Source organism: Nerophis lumbriciformis, linkage group LG08 (genome assembly GCF_033978685.3).
Source record: "Nerophis lumbriciformis linkage group LG08, RoL_Nlum_v2.1, whole genome shotgun sequence".
NCBI lineage: Eukaryota > Metazoa > Chordata > Actinopteri > Syngnathiformes > Syngnathidae > Nerophis > Nerophis lumbriciformis.
The window spans coordinates 39,743,849-39,766,701 of record NC_084555.2 but is presented as its reverse complement, the minus strand read 5'-3'; the positions used below and the strand labels follow the sequence as shown (position 1 = coordinate 39,766,701).

Sequence of the window (22,853 nt, the reverse complement as noted above, 5' to 3'; positions counted from 1 at the left end):
GACTTGGTGTGGTGGCGGCGCAGCCCCCGTGTCTGGTCTGGATGCTGTGTCCCGGTTGTTTGGGCGGTGGTGTGTTTGTGCGGGTTTGGGTTGGGGTGGGGGGCCTTTTGGTTGGGGGGGTTGTTGGTGTCTCTTGTTTGCGTGTTGGCGTTCGGGCTGACCGGCGGGCTGGCGCCGGCTGGTCTCCGTGGCCCTGGTGGCGTGTGGTTGCTGGTCGCAGTTCTTCTTTGATCGCTTTGATTTGATTGGCTGGTGCTGGCTGTCTGGGGTTATTGCGGCTGCTGTTTCTGCTGCCGTTTGTTTGTGGTGTGGGCGCCCGTGGCTGCTGGGTCTGGTGCAGGGGTGTGGCTGATGTGACTGGTGGCAGCGCGCGCGCGTGATGGCTGTCGGGGCTGACGAACTGTGTATATGTATGTATATGTGTGTGTATGTATGTATGTTTATATATGTGTATGTGTACATATGTGTATGTATATGTATATATGTGTATGTGTGGGTATGTATACGTGTATGTGTGTATGTGTATGTGTATGTGTGTATGTATGTATGTATGTATGTATGTATATTTCTGGGGGTACGCTCTGGGCCTGCCTGTCAGACGGGGGTCGACGCCTCAGGCTACTGCATCCGAACTGCGTGTCTGGAGCTCCTGGGTCCCGCTGTCCATCCCTTCCGGGTGCCCGTCTTGGTTGGGGCCTGTTGGGCCTAGTCCCTGCGTCTATTGTGGTAGCTTGGTGCTGCAAGGTATTCCGAGGTGCTGCGAGTCGGCCAGTTGCTGGGGTAGTGACCTTGTTTGTCAGCATGTCTGTGATCTTCTTTTAATTCTTTTTTTTTTTAAATTAATTAATTAATTAATTTATTTATTTATTTATTTTTTAAATATATTTTATTAATATTATTTTTTTATTTTTCCCCTCCCTCAGGGGGGGGGCTCGGCGGGGAGGTTGCTGGTTGTTCCATCTCCATCGTTGGGGTCCCTGCGGGTGGGGTGGGTGGTTCCCGTGGCCCTGTGCCTGGGTGGTCCTGCGGCGGCCGGTTTGGGTGGGGTGGCCGGGGGCTGGCCTCGCCGCGCTCTCCGGGGGTGGGGGGTGGGCTCGTGGGGGCCCGGTTGCCGGTGGGGCGGGGGCGGTCTTCCCGTCCGGTTGCGGGGAGTCTCTGGGTCCCTCGGGCGGGGCGTCTCGCCTTTCTGCCCGTGTGGGGTGTGGTCTCTCGCTGGCTTGGGGTCTGGCTGTCCCCTGCTTTTCTCGTGCCCTGTCCTCTGCCGGGTGCGTCTATCTGCGGCCTGCTGCTGGCCCTTGTGGGCGGTACGGTGGGTCGGGCTCTGGGGTTCCTGTCGCTGGCCGGCTTGGCTGCGTGGGGGCGGTGGTCCCTGGTTCCCTGGGCACCACGCCTCCTGTTTGTGGGTTGGGCTCTCGGGGGTGATGGGGCCGTGCTCTGGCTCCCACGCACTCTGGGAGTCGAATGTATTGTACATGCAAATTCACATATGCTCACATACGTACATAGGTACCTACGCTCCCACATACATACACAAATACAGTACATATTTACCTACCTAATGTTCGTACATCCACACGCACATTCAATATACAAACATACACATACACATACTGTACATATACATTCACTGTACAAACACATATACACATTCTGTACATATACATTCATTGTACAAACACATATACACATTCTGTACATATACAAGTACATATGCATACTTACACTCATGCACATAATCACGTTTCATCAAACATATATTAACGTTGTTGCCCTAGGGTAAACTGGGTGTAACACATGGCACACTGACAAAGCTTAACCTATTGTGACTATAACAATCTACAAGGTTAATGTAGGTTGCTTCTCTTTCTCCCCCTCCATTTTTCTGCATTCTTTCGTATCTCAAGTTATCATTACGTATATGTATTGTTGCATTTAAACAACTGTATTGTTGATAATAAAGGTAAATTATTGGTATTGTTCATTATCAATAGCGCTATTTCTTTTGGTATTTGTATTGATCCATTTGTAGTGTAATAATGCTCATTGTCATTTCTGTATTATTTTTTATTTTTCGCTAACTGCTTATTTGCTATTACTTTTACCATCATATTTGTACATGTCATATTTGCTGATGTTGCTCTATTGTTGTTGTTGTTGTTGTTTGCTGTTGTTGTTTTTGTCTCTCTGTCTAATCCCCCTCTTGTCCCCACAATTTCCCCCTCTGTCTTCTTTTTTTTCTCTTTCTATCCCCTCCTGCTCCGGCCCGGCTGCACTAAATGATAATATAAATACATTTAATAAAGTCAAATACAAATAAGGCAACAAGAGAAGTATCCTACACTTCTCTTTTGTAAAGTAAATCTGAACAGCCGACATGGGCATCTACATCAACTATATGATTTGCCTGAGAAGCTGGACAGGACATAAAAAAAAAAAAAAAAAAAAAAAAAAAAAAAAAAAAAAAAAAAAAAAATGTGTGGCGCATTATGAAGCGTAAAATACGACAACAGAGACCCCGAACTGTTGAAGCTATACATCAAGCAAGAATGGGAAAGAATTCCACCTGAAAAGCTTAAAAAATTGGTCTCCTCAGTTCCCAAACGTTTACATATTTTTATGTATGTTGTTAAAAGGAAAGGCGATGTAACACAGTGGTAAAATGCCCCTGTGCCAACTTTTTTGCAATGTGTTGCTGCCATTAAATTCTAGGTAATGATTATTTGCAAAAAAAAATGGAACATTAAATATCTTGTCTTTGCAGTGTATTCAATTGAATATAAGTTGAAAAGGATTTGCAAATCATTATATTCTGTTTTAATTTACGATTTACACAACGTGCCAACTTTGCTGGTTTTGGGGTTTGTATTACCGTATTTTCCGCACTATAAGGCGCACCTAAAAACCACAAATGTTCTCAAAAGCTGACAGTGCGCCTTATAACCCGGTGCGCTTTATTACGATTCATTTTCATAAAGTTTCGATCTCGCAACTTCGGTAAACAGCCGCCATCTTTTTTCCCGGTAGAACAGGAAGCGCTTCTTCTTCTACGCAAGCAACCGCCAAGGAAAGCACCCGCCCCCATAGAACAGGAAGCGCTTCTTCTTCTACCCGCCCCCGGAAGAAGAAGAAAAAACGCGCGGATATCACCGTACGTTTCATTTCCTGTTTACATCTGTAAAGACCACAAAATGGCTCCTACTAAGCGATCCGGTTCATAAAAAGACGCAATCTCTCCATCCGCACACGGATTACTACCGTATTTCACAGCAACTGATATTCCTGTGAACCGCACTGTGGAACGGGAGCACGTACGGTGAATATTCGCACCACAGGGAATGAGAAGTCATCCTTCACTGTGGTTCTAGCTTGCCATGCTAACTTCCACCCATGGTGATATTCAAAAGGAAGACCTTGCCAAAAGAGACCTTTCCAGCCGGCGTCATCATAAAAGCTAACTCGAAGGGATGGATGGATGAAGAAAAGATGAGCGAGTGGTTAAGGGAAGTTTACGCGAAGAGGCCGGGTGGCTTTTTTCACACAGCTCCGAAGGCGAACACACCTTCACTAAGACGGGCAGACAGCGCCGGACGACATACGCCAACATTTGCCAGTGGATCGTAAATGCCTGGGCAGATATTTCGGTCACAACTGTGGTCCGAGCTTTCCGGAAGGCAGGATTCACAGAACAACAGCGACACTGACTCCCGATGACTTCGACGAGACGGAACCGGCCATTTTGGATACCACGCTTGCGCAACTTTTCAATTCGGACACCGAAGACGAAGAATTCGAAGGATTTACGAATGAAGAATAACTTCAGAAGGTGAGCGCTATGTTTATTTTGTGTGTTGTGACATTAACGTTCGAGCAACATTATGTTACTATTGCTCTACACCATTTTGAATTTTACTATGTTTGTGATTGCACATTTGCGTACATTTTGGGACAGAGTTGTTAGAACGCTGGTTTTCAATATATTATTAAAGTTTGACTGAACTATCTGACTGTTTTTTTGACATTCACTTTAGCGCAGCGTTTTTTTGACATTCACTTTAGCGCAGCGTAGGCGCGGCTTATAGTCCGGGGCGGCTTATTGGTGGACAAAATTATGAAATATGTAATTCATAGAAGGTGCGGCTAATAATCCGGTGCGCCTTATAGTGCGGAAAATACGGTATCTACTTTTCACCTCCCAAAATAAAAATGTCAGTACTTCAAAATCTTGGAACCATTTTTCTCTTCAGTTTCACTTCAACTCCTGCAAGTATAATGGCTAAGAATACTAATATTTTAGTATCTGTTAAAAGATGCAAATGGGTCTCTTCTCACCATTGTCCTGAGTGATGGCCTTGAGTCCTTTAATCCTGGCCTCAAGGATGTGAATCCAGCGAGTCATAGTCAAATGTTGACCAATTATCTCAGCATTTTCACTGCAAAAATGAAGAAAAACATTTAAACTAATTCAGTTGATAATTGGAGCAGACTGCCAGGCGAGGTGGATCACTCACTAGTTGAATACAATTGGCTCCAAGGGGATGAGGGGGACAACGGTATTGCATAGCGACTTGCACAGAGGACACATGTACTCCCCATTCTCAAGGTCGATGATGAGTTCAGCGTGAAGACGGTTTCTGGTTGTATTCTGGACTGCCTCAAAATATCTGATTGAAGAAATAAATAACAGGGAAAACGGCAAGTTACACTTTTATAAAAGCCCAGATGACTGTGAGGCTTGCTTACTTTTGCCAGCATGTGGCATGCATGACATGTCCACAGCTGCCCGTGTGGGTGCCCACGGCCAGTTCAGGAGGCATGAATGATGGGTAGGATGTGGCTGTTCATTGAAACATCAATACCATTAAAGAAATTAATAATCCTCTAAAAACATCATTAGGTACAGTGCAAAAGCCATATCCAACATTAGAGTTGTTATTTTAGAAACGCTGTAATGAACATATAAATAAAATTCTACTTGAGAAATCTCTACCAAAGATAGATTTAAAAAAAAAAGCTATACCAGACTAGCAGGCTACTTCCTAGTTAATGAAGACTGACAAACAGACTGGTGTCACCATTACATCTCATCATCATTGAAATTACTATATTGATTCAAAGGCCATTTTTGGAAAATTATTAAAATTAATCTATAATTTTAATCGTCACAATTAAAAAAAAAAAAATATATATATATATATATATATATATATATATATATTCGAATCGTTAGACAACTTTGCTTTATTGGTCACCTTTATAACTCCCCCTGTGTTGTTTGCCAACTTGCACAAACTGCTTTCATTTTTTTCAAGTGGACTTTTAACTGGTGAATCTCTCCAGGTCAGGTTGTGTGCATGTGTGTGTGTGTGTGTCAGAAGAAAACTCTCAATTTAAATTCTCCCTCTTCCCCGCTCCGCCTTGGCTCGAGCATCTTGTGCCATGGCGAAGTATTGTTAACACGCCCTATGCATACAGACGTCGCTCGAGTCTCGCTACATCATCAACCCTTGTTGTTTGCCAGCAGTGACGTAAGGCAGATGCGACAAATGCTTGTTTACTTTTAAGATGCAGTTGCACGTGATGTTTGGCTTTGCTTGTGCTCCTTTTTATTTTATTTTGCCTGTCTTTATTAAGAAGACGAACGTTTAGAAGACAACTTTTTGGCGAAATATTCAAGAGCTGACACATCAACTTGCAGTACGTAAAATGTGTTTCATTTTGTATTTGAAACCAATATTTACGTGCAGTAGCAAATGTTTAACGTCTGACGTTTAAAACCACAAGTGTCATTATTATGAAAATCATTATTTACGCTTATTACTTACATTAGTATGCATCCCTGGGTTTCTGGTCTGCCATCTTTCTCCTCGCACTCGATAGTGAAGGGAGGTCTGCGAGCTCACTTTGCTTTGAGGGAGGTACTTTGCCCTTCCCCCCTACCTGACGGACAATTTGAACGCCTCTTGATTGGCGTAAACGCGCAAAACCAAGAAGGGAGGGCAAAAGCAAGGGCGGAGGATGGGTATTCGAATTGAGGATAAATTGTTTGGCACTACCTGCTGGTTTTCACATCCTTGTCAGATTTTCTTTTTTTGGAAAAAATACTGTCTTACATTCTGGTCAATATGCTAAATTACTGTATTTGCACCTTTACCCAGTTCCACCAACATAAACGCACCATGTAATCTTTGCGTAATCTTGCTAATCTGTCATACTCGTTACTGGGTTTGTAGTTACGAGAAAGCTTCTATTGGTGGTCTGTAAATGTATTAGTGAATGGAGGCTGACCGTCATCACTGCTGGTGGGTATCTGTCCTCTGCATTGAGTCAACACAGTGGATCTCTGGACACACGCTGTCAGCACCATGGCTGGAGCCTGGGCCATCACTTCTTGTTCCTCCTGACAAAGAATACAGGTCAACACCTCCCTCTCGGCAGGGGTGGACCCTCGTTGGGGCCCTACGGCGATGCACAGCTCCTTATGTTCCATGGCACTGTTGCAGAAATAGCCAATCCAAGTCAAACTGATGGAGCGATCATTGTCAAGAGTAGGTAAAGTTATTTAGCAAAGCTCTTCTCACCTCACTGTAGATGCAACAGGCTCTCCCTGCATGCCGCTCTCTGGCATGTTTTCGTAGAGCATCTTGTTGGACTCAATGAAGTTTTTCTGCATGGCCGACATTTGGGCCATGATTTTCTGGCGGTGAAGTTTGGCTGCTTCAGCTTTCCGTTTGCGTTCAGCTTTTTCTTTGTCCTGAGCACTCTGTAAAAAACATAGCAAACGTGAAAGAAAGGGACATCAAATGTAACATGGCTCAACAATGTGTAAAGTTCTATTATTCTTCGAGCTACCTCCTCAGGCTTGCTCGTATCCATACTCATGGAAGTAGTTGGACTGGACTTCTCTCTGAGGCACATGACTATCTCAAACATCTAGAAAAGGAAATTCACAGACAATGATGTACTGCAAGTAGTTTTTGTTTAAAAAATATATACCAGTAAATACATTTTAAACTGTCTAAGTAAAAAAATCTACCTGTAGTAGCCACAAGATCATGTCTTTTTGGGCTTCAAGCGAACGAGCGCTCTTCATTTTTGACAGCAAGAGGAACAGAGACTTGCCGTGTTCCGAACCGACTCCTGATATGTAACAAAAGCAGAATTAAATACCACATTTTGTGGGGAGGGGAAAATAAACTTCTGACAAAAAGTTGACTTACTGCGGGCCTTCAGGCTGAAATCAAAGGTCACTTCCTCTACAGTGCTGTCCTCAAGCTGGGTTTTTTCTTCAAGCAGTGCCTGGCCGATAAGGTGCAGGGCCTGTTTAATGCAGGGAAAAAGGGATTGAAGGTATAAACATGTGTCACCTGAGATATAAAATAGAAGATAAAGATAAAAGATGGATGGAAAGCAAAAAAGAAGGTTATGATTCACTAAGACCACCCATTTCTTCTGGATCCAACAAAAAGAAAAAAAACATCCTATGTAGAGGTGTTCTGATCCGATATTGAATAATTTATTCCTATTCTTTGTTATATGTGTTTTATGTTGCACAATTGCACCAAGAAAAATTACTAGTTTGTGAACCCGTTCTCAAACTACGGCAATAAAAACTATTCTGATTTTGATATCGTTCCGATATCAGCAAAAGAAAACAAGTATTGGATTATATGAGCTCGCATTAAAAATCTCTGATCGAAGCTTCGATACAAGCAGTCCTGCAGCATGTTTATTTGTGCAAAATTCGACAGCCAGTTAACATCTAAATGTCTTCCAATAAGCACATAAGGTTGTTTTTTTCTTGTATTTTAGTAATTAATTCATAAAAGGTAAACAATGCGAGCTGTACAGTAGGCTACTAGAGCTATGCACAAAGCTAGACATTTGTAATACAGTGCACCTGGAAACTATTCACAGCGCTTCACTTTTTCCACATTTTTTTTATGTTACAGTTTTATACACCCCATAATAACTATGTGAACAATGTATTTAATTGCAAATTTAAAAAAAAAACATTTAAAAAAATCACATTTACATAAATAATAATAATACAATAATATAATATAAACAATAATAATAATAATTTGCTCAATACTTTGTTAGTGTACCTGCAGCAATTACAGCATCAAGTCTTTTTGAATACGATGCCACAAGCTTGGCACGCCTAACTTTGGGCAGTTTTGTCCATTCCTCATTGCAGCACCTCTTAAGTTTCATCAGGTTGGATGAGAAGCCTCTGAATATAGCTGCATTCATATTTCCTTCTATCCTGACAAGTCTCTCAGTTCTTAATGCTGAGAAACATCTTCAGAGCGTGATGCTGCCACCACGGTGCCTGGTTTCCTCCAAACATGATGTGTGGCATTCATGTCAAAGAGTTCAATCTTTGTGTCATTAAACCAGAGAATTGTTTCTCGCGGTCTGAGGGTCTTTCAGGTGCATTTTTACAAACTTTTTACTAAGAAATGGCTTCTATCTGGCCACTATACCGTACAGGCCTGATTAGTGGATTGCTGCAAGGTTCTCCTCTCCACAGAGGAATGCTATAGCTCTGACAGAGTGACCATCGGGTTTTTGGTCACCTCCCTGACTAGACTAAGATGAATGCAGCAAAGTACAGAGACATCCTGGATGAAAACCAACGCTTGGTTTGCACAGAGGAATGGGCAAAACTGCCCAAAGATAGATGTGCCAAGCTTGTGGCATCATATTCAAAAAGACTTCAGGCTGTAGTTGCCAAAAGTGGAACAACAATGTATTGAGCAAAGGCTGTGAATACTTATGTAGATGTGATTTTAGAATATTTTAATTCTTAATTAAAAAAAAAAAAAAAAATATATATATATATATATATATATATATATATATATATATATATATATATATATATATATATATATATATATATATATATATATATATATATATATATATATATACAAAAATCTTAATTTCATTAAGGAATATTGTCTGTATAATTTTGAGGACAAAAATGTATTTATTCAGTTTTGGAATAAGGGTGTAAAACATAACAAAATGTGGAAAAAGTGAAGCGCTGTGAATATTTTCCAGATGCAGTGGAAGTTCCTTCAAATGAACAATATTGAAGTCTAAAATAGGGCAGGACAATTCCTAACGACTTGTTTGAAGAAAGTATGAAGGAAGGCCAAATAGTTTTGCAAATATCGCCGTCATGCCTCCATGGTTAGATTTCAAATTTTGGGGACGAATAGGTAAGAAAAGTTGGTTCTGCCCAATAGGACCCCTTTAAAGACAACATACATTTGTCGTAAACTTAGTGTTTTTCATACCTGTAATTGTTCTCTGAGTAATTTCACTTGATCAAGCATTTTTTTTAACATTCCACACTATAAAATAAAACAAGTATGTACTGTACTATAATTTGTGCTGATATCGTATTGGATTAATATCAGTATCGGCCAATACCCAAGTCCGGGGGTCAGTAACCCGCGGCTCTCGAGCTGCTCTTTAGTGCCGCCCTCGTGGCTCCCTGGAGCATTTTTAAAAAAGGATTGGAAATGGACAAAGGTTAGGGGGAAATAATTTTTTTGTTTTAGTATGTTTTTTGTTTGAGGACAAACGTGACACTAACCTTCCCAATTGTTAGAAAGCCCACTGTTTAATATGTTTGTGTGTATGCTTCACTGATGAGAGTATTTGGTGAACATTGTTTTGTCCTACTAATTTCAGCGGTTCTTGAACTCAGCATAGTGTAGACTGTGACGCAACAGTTTGTTTACATGTAAAATCTTCCACTCTTTTTTTGTCTCATTTTGTCCACCAAAAGTTTCATGCTGTGCGTGAATGCACAAAAGTGAGGTTTGTTGATGTTATTGACTTGTTGGAGTGCTAATCAGGCATATTTGGTCAGTGCATGACTGCAAGATAATTAATGCTAACATGCTATTTAGGCTAGTTGTATGTACAGTACATATTGCATCATTATGCCTCATTTGTAGGTACAGTATATGTGAGCTCATTTAATATCCTTTACTTTTATCCTCTTTGTATATAATTTAGTTTTGCATATCTCATGACACATTATCTGTATGTAATATTGGCTGCATTTCAGATAGTTGTTTGTGTGCCATTTTGTTCCAGACCACAGCAAACATTACCTAGCTTGCCAAAGATTGTAATAAATCTATTAAACTTCCTTTAACTTGGACACACACATTTATACATTTGACCATTAAAAGACAGTAATTTCCAGGAGTTATCTCACCTTCTGAGTAGCCTCTGATTTACTAATGGTTTCTAATTGGGGATGTCCGATAATGGCTTTTTGCTGATATCCCGATATTGACCAAACCCTTAATTACCGATACCGATATCAACCGATGCCGATATCAACCGATATGTACAGTCGTGGAATTAACACATTATTATGCCTAATTTGGACAACCAGGTATGGTGAAGATAAGGTCCTTTTTAAAAAAAATATATATATAAAATAAGATGAATAAATTTAAAAAAAAATATTGAATAAAAAAAAAAGTAAAACAATTTAATACACATCCTGATAATCTCAGATTATACAGAATTTTATAATTTAGTAAAATGTGCTGTAAAAATGTAAATCTGGATTAGATTTGGATTACGTTCCAGTTTATGGCCCTGATTAATATCAGACTTTGTTTAAAATGGACAAGTTTTTGATTTTTTTTTCATTTTCATAGGGTTTTTAGGTTTTTAGATATTTTCTTCATGACACATTTCTGGACACGGGAGTCTTTTTGTTCATTTTAAATTGCTGCCAAATATAGAATTTGGATCAAATCCTGATTCAACTCTGTTTGACACTAAAACTTCTCATTTTGTATACACATATTACATTTTGTTCATTTCTGCTGAGATAATTTGCTTTAATTTTCCCTATGTGTGGTTTCTGACCAAGATAATCATAATAATAAAGAAATGTCATGACAGTACTGTGCAAAAGTCTAAAATATCATTGAAATATAAATGGTATTATTATAATAAATTATTAATCTGTTGAATGCTTTATGTTCAAAATTTTACCAATATGGAAGAAAGACAATTGATATATAATCCATCCATCCATCCATTTTCTACCGCTTGTCCCTTTCGGGATCGCGGGGGGTGCTGAAGAATACCTTAGCTGCATTCGGGTGGTAGGCGGGGTACACCCTGGACAAGTCGCCAGATAGACAGACAACATTCACACTCACATCCTTACTATTTATTATAATTAAAATATATATTTAAAAAATGCAAATAAAAACTAATATTTCAAAAATATATAAAGCTATTTAAAACATAATAACATTTAATGTGACCTTCTTAAACACCACTTCTATTAGTTACATGCAATGTTCCCTCTAATTTTTCATCTGTGTGAGCAAACGCACAAACTCCGTGAGCATTCAGTGGAGCACATGTGAGCAACATCAGACACGTGCACACTGTCGCCACACCAGCATCACACCTGTCCCAAACCTGACGTCATAACAATTCAAATGTTTTATTAAAATAATTTTCTGATATAAGTGATTTTGCCCTCTTACAATGACAATAACAAAAAAACATGTTTTTCATGACCTACGGTATGTGGTAGTATTGTATGTCTGGCTGCCGGTCCTGCCTTTTAAAGAAATGTTACCCCTTTCAGAGATTACATTTAATTCCTGTAACTTTCTGTCTGTAAAATACATCTTTTTATTACCCTTTATGAAATCTAGTGACAATATTTCATGAATAATATCCTTAGATTAACATTCTTAATAAATGGCAGTAAAATAAGCACACATCTGATTGAGAAGTCAGAGTGTTACAACCTGGCATTTACACATTGTGTGGCGTTGGGGTTGTCCGACTTTTTGTGTGGCCATAAACGCAGCACTGGCTAAGTGCCATGAGTACGTGTGTTGGTGCAGGTGAGACAGAGCGAGCGGCTTCTGTTGATATGACGGATGACAAAGTTGGTTTAAGCCTGGTTTGTATGGCAGAAAATTACCAGTTTTTATAGATAAAGGTTTTTTTACTCATGTTTTTGATGTGGTTACAAACAGTTTTGCTCAATAAAGTGATTGATGGAATTCCTGTCCGTAAAGTGTCTCGACAGACGATAATTGAACTGTGTTGACAAAGATTGTTTTATTCATTGGGGCCACTCTTGTTGTCACTTGTCACTCACAGAGTTGCATTGCAAAATCATACAGAATAAATTGTAATGTATTTATTTTGTTTAATGTTCAGATGGGATTTTTGATTTCCTGCGCGGCATTAATTTGCTGTGCGCAGAGGACGCGTGAGCAGTGCGCAATTGCGCAGGCGCGCACCTTAGAGGGAACATTGCTTACATGCAGTAACTCTTTTATCATGTGCAGTGAATAGTAACAGATCACTATTCTGAAGACTAGCAATTTAACAAACGTATTAAAATACACACAAACATTATTTTACATGCCAGGAATCAGCCAATCCAACAGCAAAATCCTAATTAATATCATTGCTAATACCTGCATTTGTTCTATATACTGTTTTACCATTTTGAAAGGTCATTCCAACAAGAAAAGGACTTTTGCACAGTATTGTTTTTATATTAATGTTAGCCAACCTACCCTAAGCAAAGAAAACTTACCTGCCACTGGTAAAAGTAACAAGAAAATCAAAGTTCCATGCAGAGTAATTACCCGCTGGATCATTATTTCCGTCCAGTGAGTGGACTTTTCCTCCGCTGCCCTCTGTAGGACTCGTCTGAGGACGTGGACGAGGATGTCACAGCAGAGCAGGCGTATGATACTGGAGAAGGCTGGACAGAAGGGAGGCGGCACCGGAGGACGCAAAGCTGAGAGCAGACAGATGGGAAAATAACCCTTCAGTAGAGGTGTGGGGGTCATCGGAGGACATAATCTACTGTGTTCACCTTTGTCTTTGCTCTCCTGAACACGCCTCTTCTTTTGCGACTCTTCAGCCTAGAGCAGATCACAGAGAAGAATAACGTGAGTGATATCAAAGTAATAGCCATTTTAAATTAGTGTTAATGTTGTGTGGTGCTGTACCTTGCTGTGTTGCGAGCGTGAATAATGGTAAAAGAAAGGGTTGAACTGGACCAGGTGCTCCTTTTTCACCTCATATAAGCCATGTCCTGACACGCCTGGTTTCCTGCATAAAAAAGAAAAAAAACGTATAAAAAGGTCCTACCTTTTACTCAAATCCCATTTGCTGATTCAGTCTGTGACATACTTGAAAGTGGCAACTTTACTGATGACAGACTCCAGACCTGTTTCATGGCTCTCCTGCAAAGAAGGTGACAAGTGTGTATTGAAAGATCTGGTAAATTGACTTCTCAATCAAGTCCTTCTCAAATCTTGGGGGAAGCCTCCCTGGTGGGGGGGTGGGAGAGCGATGGGGGTGCGGTGCTTTATCAGTATCATGCAGTATCTTGCTTCCAACCCTGCTTCGAAATTATGTGCACTAAAAGACGTCCTCATTGTAGCCATTAATCCTCACTTCATTTGATATTAAAAAAATCAGCACAAATATTTGTATTCCTTTTAGTTTTGTATGCTAGTGTTATATATATTGTGTTCCTGAATTAATGTTGCTGATCAATTTGAATGTGTTATTATGTGTTGAGTTTATTTTATTCTATTTTTCAGTATCAAATTGGTCAAGTCAGTCAAAAAATGTTTATGGTTTACGTAATAATACTTTTGTCTTTATTTCAAACAAATTGATGCACTTTAAATCTTTTCTGTTACAGACCAAAAATAATGTTGATAAAGCTATTGTTTGTTGTAAGTTAAAATCTATATTTTTTTCTTTTTTCTTTTCATTGATGTTATTAATAAGGAAAAAATGTTATGCAGAGGTGTAAATATAATAATGTTATAGACAATTAATCCAATTTATAGTCGCGGTGAGGGTAGGGTAGGCGCAAATGTTTTCTTCTTCGTAGGGGGGCGCAACAGAAAATAATTGAGAAGCACTGCCTTAATCTAAGCAAGATAAGATGGCTTACATTCTTCGGTAGGCCTTTGACCAGGCTACTGTGTGCCATGGGCTCAATACACAGCAGGTGGATGACCTCTCTCATTGTCACATCCTCTTTGGTCACGTTACTGACCCCGGGGACATAGCGTTCACCTGGAATAAGATTGGTCAGCTTCGGCAAGCTACATTAATCAACTAAACAATTGAGAAAGAACTAGACTTAAGCAGTACCAACGATGACAATAAGGAGGTACAACATCTCCTCTGTCAGTCGATTCCACTGCACCAATTCATTCTGTAAATGTAAACATGTCATTAAAACATACATTTAAGCATTGAACCTTTGATGACGCAGTGAAAAAAGACTTACATGGTCTCTACACGAACAACTTCCATTGAAGAAATTAAAGAGTTCAAATCTTAACAAGATCAGCATGAGAAAATGGTTTGCATCCATTCTAGAAGCAGCGATCTGTAAGACAAAGCTGATCACGTTACTTCTAAATTGAACATATATGTTCGTTAGGGCCGTCAAAATATCCACATAATTTTGAATTAATCCATCATCATACACTGGATTTCAAATAAAGAATCCCTGAAATATATCTCGCAATAAATTTGGGCAGTTTGTCCAGGAAGTGTTACTGTCGCATGCACATGCAGTAGATGCGGTAGTGAACGAGTGCAGCTAGACAGTCTAAAAAGGTTTCAGAGCATGTCCGAGTATTGTTTTTGTCTGTTTAAATTCATGCAATTGGTTGATGTTTATGCCAAATGTGGCTTTGAAGTCCGAGCCGGTGGTGAAAAAGACGTGGACAGCATTCGCATGGGACTGTAGACGCTCCTTCCTTTTTCTGCGTTTCTTTTCCTCATTCTGTTGTCTACTCGGCTCGAAGGAGCTGATATTGTCGATAGAAATCCTCCAGGCTGTCTTATCCCTGGCAATCTAATCCCATAAGGACGGCTGAATGGTTGAATTTCATTTTGAAATACTAACTAACTAACTAACAACTAACTAACAAAAACAAAGCATTCCTATTTTTTAGTGTCAAATACCAAAAACCTTTTCATAAACTTTCATTTATATTTTAGAATTCACAAAATACAGCAAAAAATAAAAAACAGTCCAAAAACAGATGTTTTCTCATCATAACAACCAAAAGTTATTTATAGACCAGACTGCAGATTGATCATGTCTTTTAATAGCAACATTAAGTGCCGTTGTCAAAATATATTAAAAAAAACATTCTTTTTTATCAGTCTTTTTGTTTTTGCCAACTGGTGATTTAAAAAAAAATTATATGAAATATAGATGGAAAATCACACGTTCTTTTAGAGATAAGTTTAGTTTAGTTAATATCTATATATTTATTTTCAATTTTATTTTTTGCATTTTAAAATTAATTTTTAAACAAACCAATAGTTGTTTGCTTTTCAATTCCCATTTATTAAACAACAATTCAATGACCAAAACATACACTGACCCCTCTAGCTCTTGTTCCTATTGTGAGTTTTTTGTAGAGCATGATCCTTGAGAGTCGAAAGGGCATTATTTGCTGGAGGTGACCTACCCAGCGCAGACAATAGTAAAAGGATGGTTGCTTCAACTAGAGGTGGCAATCTTTGGGCACCTCACGATTCAATTACGATTACGATTCAGGAGCTATGATTAGATTAAAAATCGATTATTGATGCATGTTTAATTTATGTACTGTATATTGATGCAGTTTTACATTTCTTATCGTTTCACTAAATAATTTATCACATGCAACTTCAAAAAAACAATTCATTTTGGAATAACAAACAGTTAAATTAATTCTCACGTTTATCAAATTAATGAAAATGTGTGCAACATTGGACCATACATTTCCGATAGTAAAGGAGCTGGTCAAATCTCTCGGTGAGGTGGTTTGCTTCAGTCAGTCAAATTTTAGAACTGTCTGCATTACTTTATTTACTATAAATAAATCGATTATCGATGTTTACTAATCGATTCTATAATCATGTCCGAATGGTGATGCATCTAAAACATGATTTTTTTTCCTTTTTTTTTACTATTGTGAGGTCGGGCCAAGCTCAGGTCTGCTCTCTCAGAGTGCTTTTCTAGTTACATATTGATTAACTTATTTTTAATGTATACTTGAATGACAGATAAAAATGTTAAAATGTGCAAGTTAAAACATTCTGTATAAAGTTAATAAAGAATGTTTACCCTTTGAGTCAGAAACAAATTAATTTACTTTTAATGATGTATGATATGTATAGTTTTTAAGAAATTCAAACAATTTTGTAAGTCAACAAGTGTTACAGAATGGACCATGTTAAACTTGGGAGGTTCCACTTATGAAGAAGGAGGGTGGCAGTTGATGCTACAACAAAACCGTGTATTTATATGTATACAGTACATAAGCGCAATAAACCAACCTGAAGCATGAGGATGTCTTTATCGTACATCTCATCTCTGCATTTAACATCTTGATAGTAGTACACCTAACCACAAAAACAACCATATATTAAAAAAAAACATTTTATTTAATTATTTAAGAGCACTCAAAAAGGGTATTATTGCTTAAAAATATATATATTTTTAAATACATGCATCTTACCTGGCTGACCAAAGAGAGCCCATTCCTGCGCCACATTTCAGCCGATACCTGTGCAGCCAGCACCACGCAGCGCAGAGGATGCTCAGCCAGGGTGGAAAAGTCATAACATTGCTGCCAAGAACAAGGAAAATAAGAAATTCTACAAAATATTTACAATATTTGTAGTATTTGCTAATCAACAGAGTGGTAACCATTTCTCAGTGGGAATGTATTAACACACACACGCACACACGCACACACGCACACACACTTACACACTCACACACACACACACACACACACACACCACCACACACACACACACACACACACACACACACACACACACACACACACACACACACACTAGAGATGCGCGGTTTGCGGACACAACCGCGGAGTCCGCGGATTATCCGCGGATCGGGCGGATGAAATTAAAAAAACTAAGATTTTATCCGCTCGCGGGTCGGGTCGGGCAGATTAATTTTTTTTTTTTTTTTTTTTTTTTGCGGGTGGCAGTTAAACCAATTCGGAAATATATATACATAGTTAAATGTTGTTACCCACATACGAAAAACGAGCAGGCACCTGCTGCATATGCCACAACAGAAGAAAAAAAAAGAAAAGAGATGGACACTTTTACGGAGCGGAGAAGGGACGCCTCGCCGGGGTCCTGGACCGAGGCCCCTTCCCCCGAGAGGGCCCCACCGGGAGCCGTAGCTGAAGCGATCCGCGAGAAGGGCCCGACGCACGTCCAGGGTCACTACCGCGCCCACCGCACCGACACCCCGCCTCGTCCGCTTTCGCCGCGGCCGGCGTCACGCGCAGCAGGTAAGCAGCTTACCTGCCCGCCACCCCCGTGGCCGGGGGCTCGTAACATGGGTCACTCCGCGCGCTCCGCCCGCGCAGCTTACCTGCTTGCCACCCCTGTTGCCGGGGGCGCGTAACAGGGGTCACTCCGCGCGTAGTGCGCTCATGAAAGGGGTGGGGCTCACCCTGGTTGATATAGAGAGCAGGACGGTGGCCATGGAAGTTGGAACCCGCTAAGGAGTGTGTAACAACCCACCTGCCGAATCAACTAGCCCTGAAAATGGATGGCGCTGGAGCGTGGGCCCATATCTGGCCGTCGCCGGCAGCGAGACGCGCTTGGAGGTGCGCTCAGCGCGGCTCCCATATGATTGCGCACTGGTGTGCGTCTGGGTCGTGACAGCGTGGCACGCGAATGTCTGTGCATTGGATCAGTCTCCTTTCTTTAACAGGCAAAAGCTTTATAACCTCACCATACCTGCCAACTTTTAAATCAGAAAAACCTAGTAGCCAGGGTCCAAGGGCCGCAGGCCCCGGTAGGTCCAGGACAAAGTCCTGGTGGAGGGTTCAGGGCTTCGCCCCCCGACGCAAAATGACTATTAGCATTCAGACAGGTTAAAATGTTGCTAAAACCATCACTTTTCTATCAGTCACAGTGACTTTTCAAAACAAAAATATTACAGCAAAAATCATATGGGTTGATTGACATGTTTATTCTGTAAGCTAACTTCAATAGTTTGAAATTATTTTGACAGTTAATGCCAGTTATCCTGTCAACCTTTCACAAGACTTCAATTTGTTAATTGAAAGTATAAATAGTATAAACACTTTTTACAGTATGTCGTGCTGTGAAATACAGCCGACAGGATTGCGCATGCGGTGCAGGAGAACAAAGGACTTCTTTCATTTAAGGTCTGTGATAAACCATCAAACTCATTCGTTAAAAGGACTCTATAGTAATATAAAGCGAATTTTTCTGGACATTATCATGCAAGAAAAGTTTATTTTTGGGATCGCGATCACCGCGTAATGATTTTTAAAGGTTGCATTACATTATTAACTGTCCCATGTGATCAGCCAGTGCGATTGGAAGTCCATGCTCAATTATTGCCTCCGTAAATAAAACTTCGGCATTTATCACATCCAAAGAATCTGTTTGGGCGACGAAAAACGTTGAAAGTTTTCCACTTGTATCGCTAGCAACGGCATTAGACTTGTGTTTTTTTGTCCCAACGTGGTCTTTTACATCGCTAATTCCTCCGTGTCCGATCGAAAAATCTTGTCTGCACAAGGTGCAATTCGCGTAGTTTTCACCCTTTTTTTAAATTTTTTTTATTAATATTAGATATATAACAACGGGCGGATGGTGGGCGGGTGAAGTTCTGATCAAACGTTACATCGGGTGGATGGCGGATGGTTGACGACTTTCTGACGCGGTTGCGGATGAAATAATTGCCTATCCGCGCATCTCTCACACACACACACAAGGCTCGATCGCTCGCAGGTGGAGCAATTGCATCAATGTATTTACTTTTCTGGGGATTTGTCTTTAATACATGCATGAACTGTAGGGTGGACTATTTTCAGTCTCTCCATTCATTTTTATCAAGAAAGTCAGCCCTCCCACGAGGAACAACTGGAGGTTTCTTTAAAAGAACAATAGCGTCCAGATGACCAACATTTCTCTCCATGTATATATTGCTCCTAAAATAAATCTGGCAGTTATTTCCCATATCAATTAGTTTTTGAGCAATCGGTGGATAGCTAACTGTACTTGGAACGCTCCCTTTCCATCGCCAGACTCAATTTACCGTAATTGCAAGGTATTATCACCGTGGTGCATTATTACTTCAAAACTGATATGATTAATACTATGAGCAAAATATAAATGCAACACCATAGCTTATGTTTCCTTATCTTCAGTGTTTGCCTGGGTAATTTCCTAAACTTATTTTGACATGTTAATGCTTTTTATTTTTTACTTTAAACTTTGCATGGCCCTGTGTGTTCCCACCCTGGTAAAGCTGCTGGAAATGGGAATTTCACTTGAAGATTAATAAAATATCTATCTATGTTCTTACAGGCAATTTTTCAAGCACAATGCAACTCAACGCAAGGTACAATTCCATCAATCAGTAGAAGAGGACACAAAATACAATACTAGCAGGTTACCTTCTTTGTCTCTGCTTTTTGAGCAATGGTGTCTGCGGCGGGGCTTGTGTCCCCTGCTGAGAGCGTGAAGCGGACCTACACTTTTGTGATTACGATATGAATACCATTAGGCTCCATAATTTAGCCACTGGTGTGTTGGCTCTAAGCCAAAGAGGAGCTGCTAAGAAACCTAACACTAAGTCCATGGGTAAAAAGCTCCTTTACGCACATCACTGGTGTGTCTGCTCCAAAAAGGAACCACAAAGTCCCGGTGACACCACCTCGAAAAAAAGTTGCGAAAAATTGTACCGAAAATTTTTGCCACATGTTCTGACTCATTCTTTCTCACAGCTAAAAGGGTATTTTGCAAATGTTTTCAAATTCTGCACAAAAATAACCATTTGGTATGAATATGCAGCCAAAACGCATACTACACAGTCTTCTGTAGGTGACGTCAGCAGTCTGATGCAGGGCTGCCTATATTTTGGAGCTAAAAGTGGGAATTAAAAAATGTACTGAAACTTGTTAGAAAACAAGCCTAAAATCACTTTGGTGTCGATTTTTGGCATTATTTTACCTGAAGACATATTTTTTAGGTCCAGAACTATGAAATAAGTGCCCATGTTGTCAGCATTAAAAGGGCCCTTTTAAGCAACAGTGAAGAGCATAATAGTGATAATAATAATATTAACTGATTTCTTTAAAACAGACGAACATTGCCTTGGACATTGTGTGGAAAAAAAAAATTGTGTGATTTTTACAAAATCAAGACTAGTTGACTTACTTTGTCCCACAGTTGATCATGTAATCCATTCTTGCAGGCAAGTACATATAAGCCTAGAGGCCACAAATGACAGGAATAAATGTGCAGAAAATTGAGAAAAAGAGTAAAAATAAGAGTCCTGGATATTAGTTCACCTACCAGCTAGCAGCCTAGAAAGAGGTACATGAATGCTGACAGGCTCTTGAGAGACTTTGTAGGGCCGAACATTGAGGATTTGTTTGCACATATAGTTATCAGCTGCCTCTCTGCGAAAGGGCTGATTGTTGCATTGCTGCAAGAGTTTGTGGCAATCTCTAAAAGTTTCCAGTAAAATCTTGTCCTAAGGAAGTGGGGAGCAGAAAAAAAAATGTAGTATGTTGGGGTAAAGCGGGACCCAACTGCGGATAACTCACATCGGAAGAGCACCAGTCCTGAAACATAGCAAGAATATGTCGGAGCTGGATCTGAAGGGTGAAGCCGGCTTCCCACTCTGGCTCCACTGCAATGTGTTGACCAAACTGACGCTCTAACTCCTCCATACCCTGGGAAAACAAAATTCACAAGTTAGTTTTGATGGTTTATTCACAATATTACCATACTGATCCTAACATGAGATGACCTGAACATAAGATGACCGCAAAAACAATGTTTTCAACATCAGTGAAGTAACCAACAAGAACACAACAGATAATGAGCCTACTTCTAGTATTTTAATCGGGTCAACGTGGTGTATGTTCAAAAGTCAAGTGACCGTTCAGTGAAAATGTCATAGTATCAGCATGAATTAGGGTCTCTATCCCGATACCCAATGGATTAACTCATTCAGACTTGGGTCATTGTTGTACAATTCACTGCGATACACTGTGAAAAATTACCTGCATACATTTGAGAAGGCCAAGAAAGGAATTGAATCCTTCTATGAACTGCTTCCGAAGTTTAGAATTCCATGTGGACGGTTTACTAATCAGAACATATCTAAGAGAGAAGAAACATGTCAGATGTGGACAAAAACAGTAAGAGTCATTAACAAACAAGTTGTTAAAATTGCTGAAATTACCTGAGGTCATGGAAAACGACCTGGATGCGGTTAAACTTGTCAGAGTTGTAGCCCAAGAAGAAGAAGCGATTGTTAACATCCAGATGCTCCAATAGGAGCGCCATAACTGTATTAACGATCCTTGAAATGACGCTTGTTTCCTCAATAAGGTATCTTGCCTGCAGGAGACCACAGAAACAAGGCAGAAGCATGTTAGGAGGGCATAAAGGAGCAATGATTTCTTAAACACAGTGGTACCTCGGTTTTTGTTAGTGATCCGTTCCAAAGGTTTTGCCAAAGACCGAACAAAACATGACAAAATCGAAGCAATGTTTGTCGTAAGAAATTATGTAAATGTCAATTAAATCTGTTCCGACACCCAAAAATATGAACAAAAAACATTATGTGCAGAATAATTAGTTTAACATGTAGAAAACAATGCAAAATAAATATATATGACAGATCAAATGGATAAATAAACATTTAAAGTCACCTTTATTGAAGACTTCTGTTGGCGAACACGCCATTGAGCAGGAGAGCGAAAAGGGGAGGGGAGATTTAAGGGGACACCACCTTCGTACTTTAGTACGAGTTCTTTTTTCAGTTCAATAGTTTAACAGCTTCTTTATCAACGTCATTGTATTTGCAACATTCTTTGAATACATGGTGGATTATTTTACAGTGGTCTCAATGAAAAAAATATTTGTGTCACCAACAAATAGGATTCTGTGTTTTGGCACTCAATTCTGTGTAATGATTTGTTGGCAAACAGGCGACTTTGCCATGAACCATATTTGGCCGTACAATAACCAAGACAGCATACAAAAAACAGGGCAAAATTCTGGCCCAAACTTATGCTGAAAACTGAATCCAACAAAAAGTGGAGCATCTGAAAATCGAGGTACCATTGTATATTTACTTTATCTTATTCTGCATGATTTTAGAATGTGTGCATACACTCACCAGTGTGGGCACAGTGAAGATCTGAACAGAGAGTGCAGTGATGGAAATACTCCTGTCATGATCGTCATCGATGAAGTTATTCTGCAGATCCTTATAAAGCTGAGAATACCATATATTCACAGATCATGTTAAAAAAAACATCCTATCTTTCATTTAAAACATTAATTATTTTACCTTTGTGAATTCAATTGCAAACAGCCTCTTGAATTCAGTCTCCATTAGTATGCTACAGAAAATCAGATCATGTGTCATCTTGCGAGCTCCTGTAGGAAAATAAAAAGGAACATTTCTGTGTCAGCACATTCAGTCATAAAACTCATAACCACTGACTGATGTCAGTGCAATTTACCTTTGTACAATTTGGCATCAAGCAACATGAGTCTGCTGATGCAGCACAGGCTGGTCTGCTCTTTGCTGGGCTCTAGTGCCACCCTGCAGAAGGCCTGTCTGAAGCCCACTGCACAACACACACAAGATCACGTGAGGCAGAACCAAGCATGAACAACTGAGCAGTGAGCACAATACTGTACCACCAAGGGTACACTTTACATATGTACGCAATTTTTTATAC

General features: G+C 39.9%; 1 protein-coding gene across 1 annotated transcript in view; it reads right to left on the bottom strand.

The window, feature by feature from the left end:
* The window catches only part of ubr1 (ubiquitin protein ligase E3 component n-recognin 1), a 68,589-nt gene that overhangs the window by 30,303 nt on the left and 15,433 nt on the right, over positions 1-22,853 (bottom strand). Inside the window, exons 9-33 of the mRNA XM_061968923.2 lie at positions 22,632-22,739; positions 22,457-22,545; positions 22,283-22,381; positions 21,341-21,498; positions 21,159-21,258; positions 20,697-20,825; positions 20,443-20,623; positions 20,305-20,357; positions 16,584-16,694; positions 16,402-16,467; positions 14,348-14,449; positions 14,209-14,272; positions 14,006-14,130; positions 13,228-13,280; positions 13,044-13,146; positions 12,908-12,956; positions 12,675-12,829; positions 7,218-7,317; positions 7,034-7,137; positions 6,850-6,930; positions 6,579-6,760; positions 6,286-6,491; positions 4,741-4,834; positions 4,509-4,661; positions 4,330-4,430 (exon numbers count right to left, since the gene is read on the bottom strand). Coding sequence (XP_061824907.1) covers positions 4,330-4,430; positions 4,509-4,661; positions 4,741-4,834; positions 6,286-6,491; positions 6,579-6,760; positions 6,850-6,930; positions 7,034-7,137; positions 7,218-7,317; positions 12,675-12,829; positions 12,908-12,956; positions 13,044-13,146; positions 13,228-13,280; positions 14,006-14,130; positions 14,209-14,272; positions 14,348-14,449; positions 16,402-16,467; positions 16,584-16,694; positions 20,305-20,357; positions 20,443-20,623; positions 20,697-20,825; positions 21,159-21,258; positions 21,341-21,498; positions 22,283-22,381; positions 22,457-22,545; positions 22,632-22,739 — 2,766 coding nt within the window. The remainder of the gene's footprint in view (positions 1-4,329; positions 4,431-4,508; positions 4,662-4,740; positions 4,835-6,285; positions 6,492-6,578; positions 6,761-6,849; positions 6,931-7,033; positions 7,138-7,217; positions 7,318-12,674; positions 12,830-12,907; positions 12,957-13,043; positions 13,147-13,227; positions 13,281-14,005; positions 14,131-14,208; positions 14,273-14,347; positions 14,450-16,401; positions 16,468-16,583; positions 16,695-20,304; positions 20,358-20,442; positions 20,624-20,696; positions 20,826-21,158; positions 21,259-21,340; positions 21,499-22,282; positions 22,382-22,456; positions 22,546-22,631; positions 22,740-22,853) is intronic.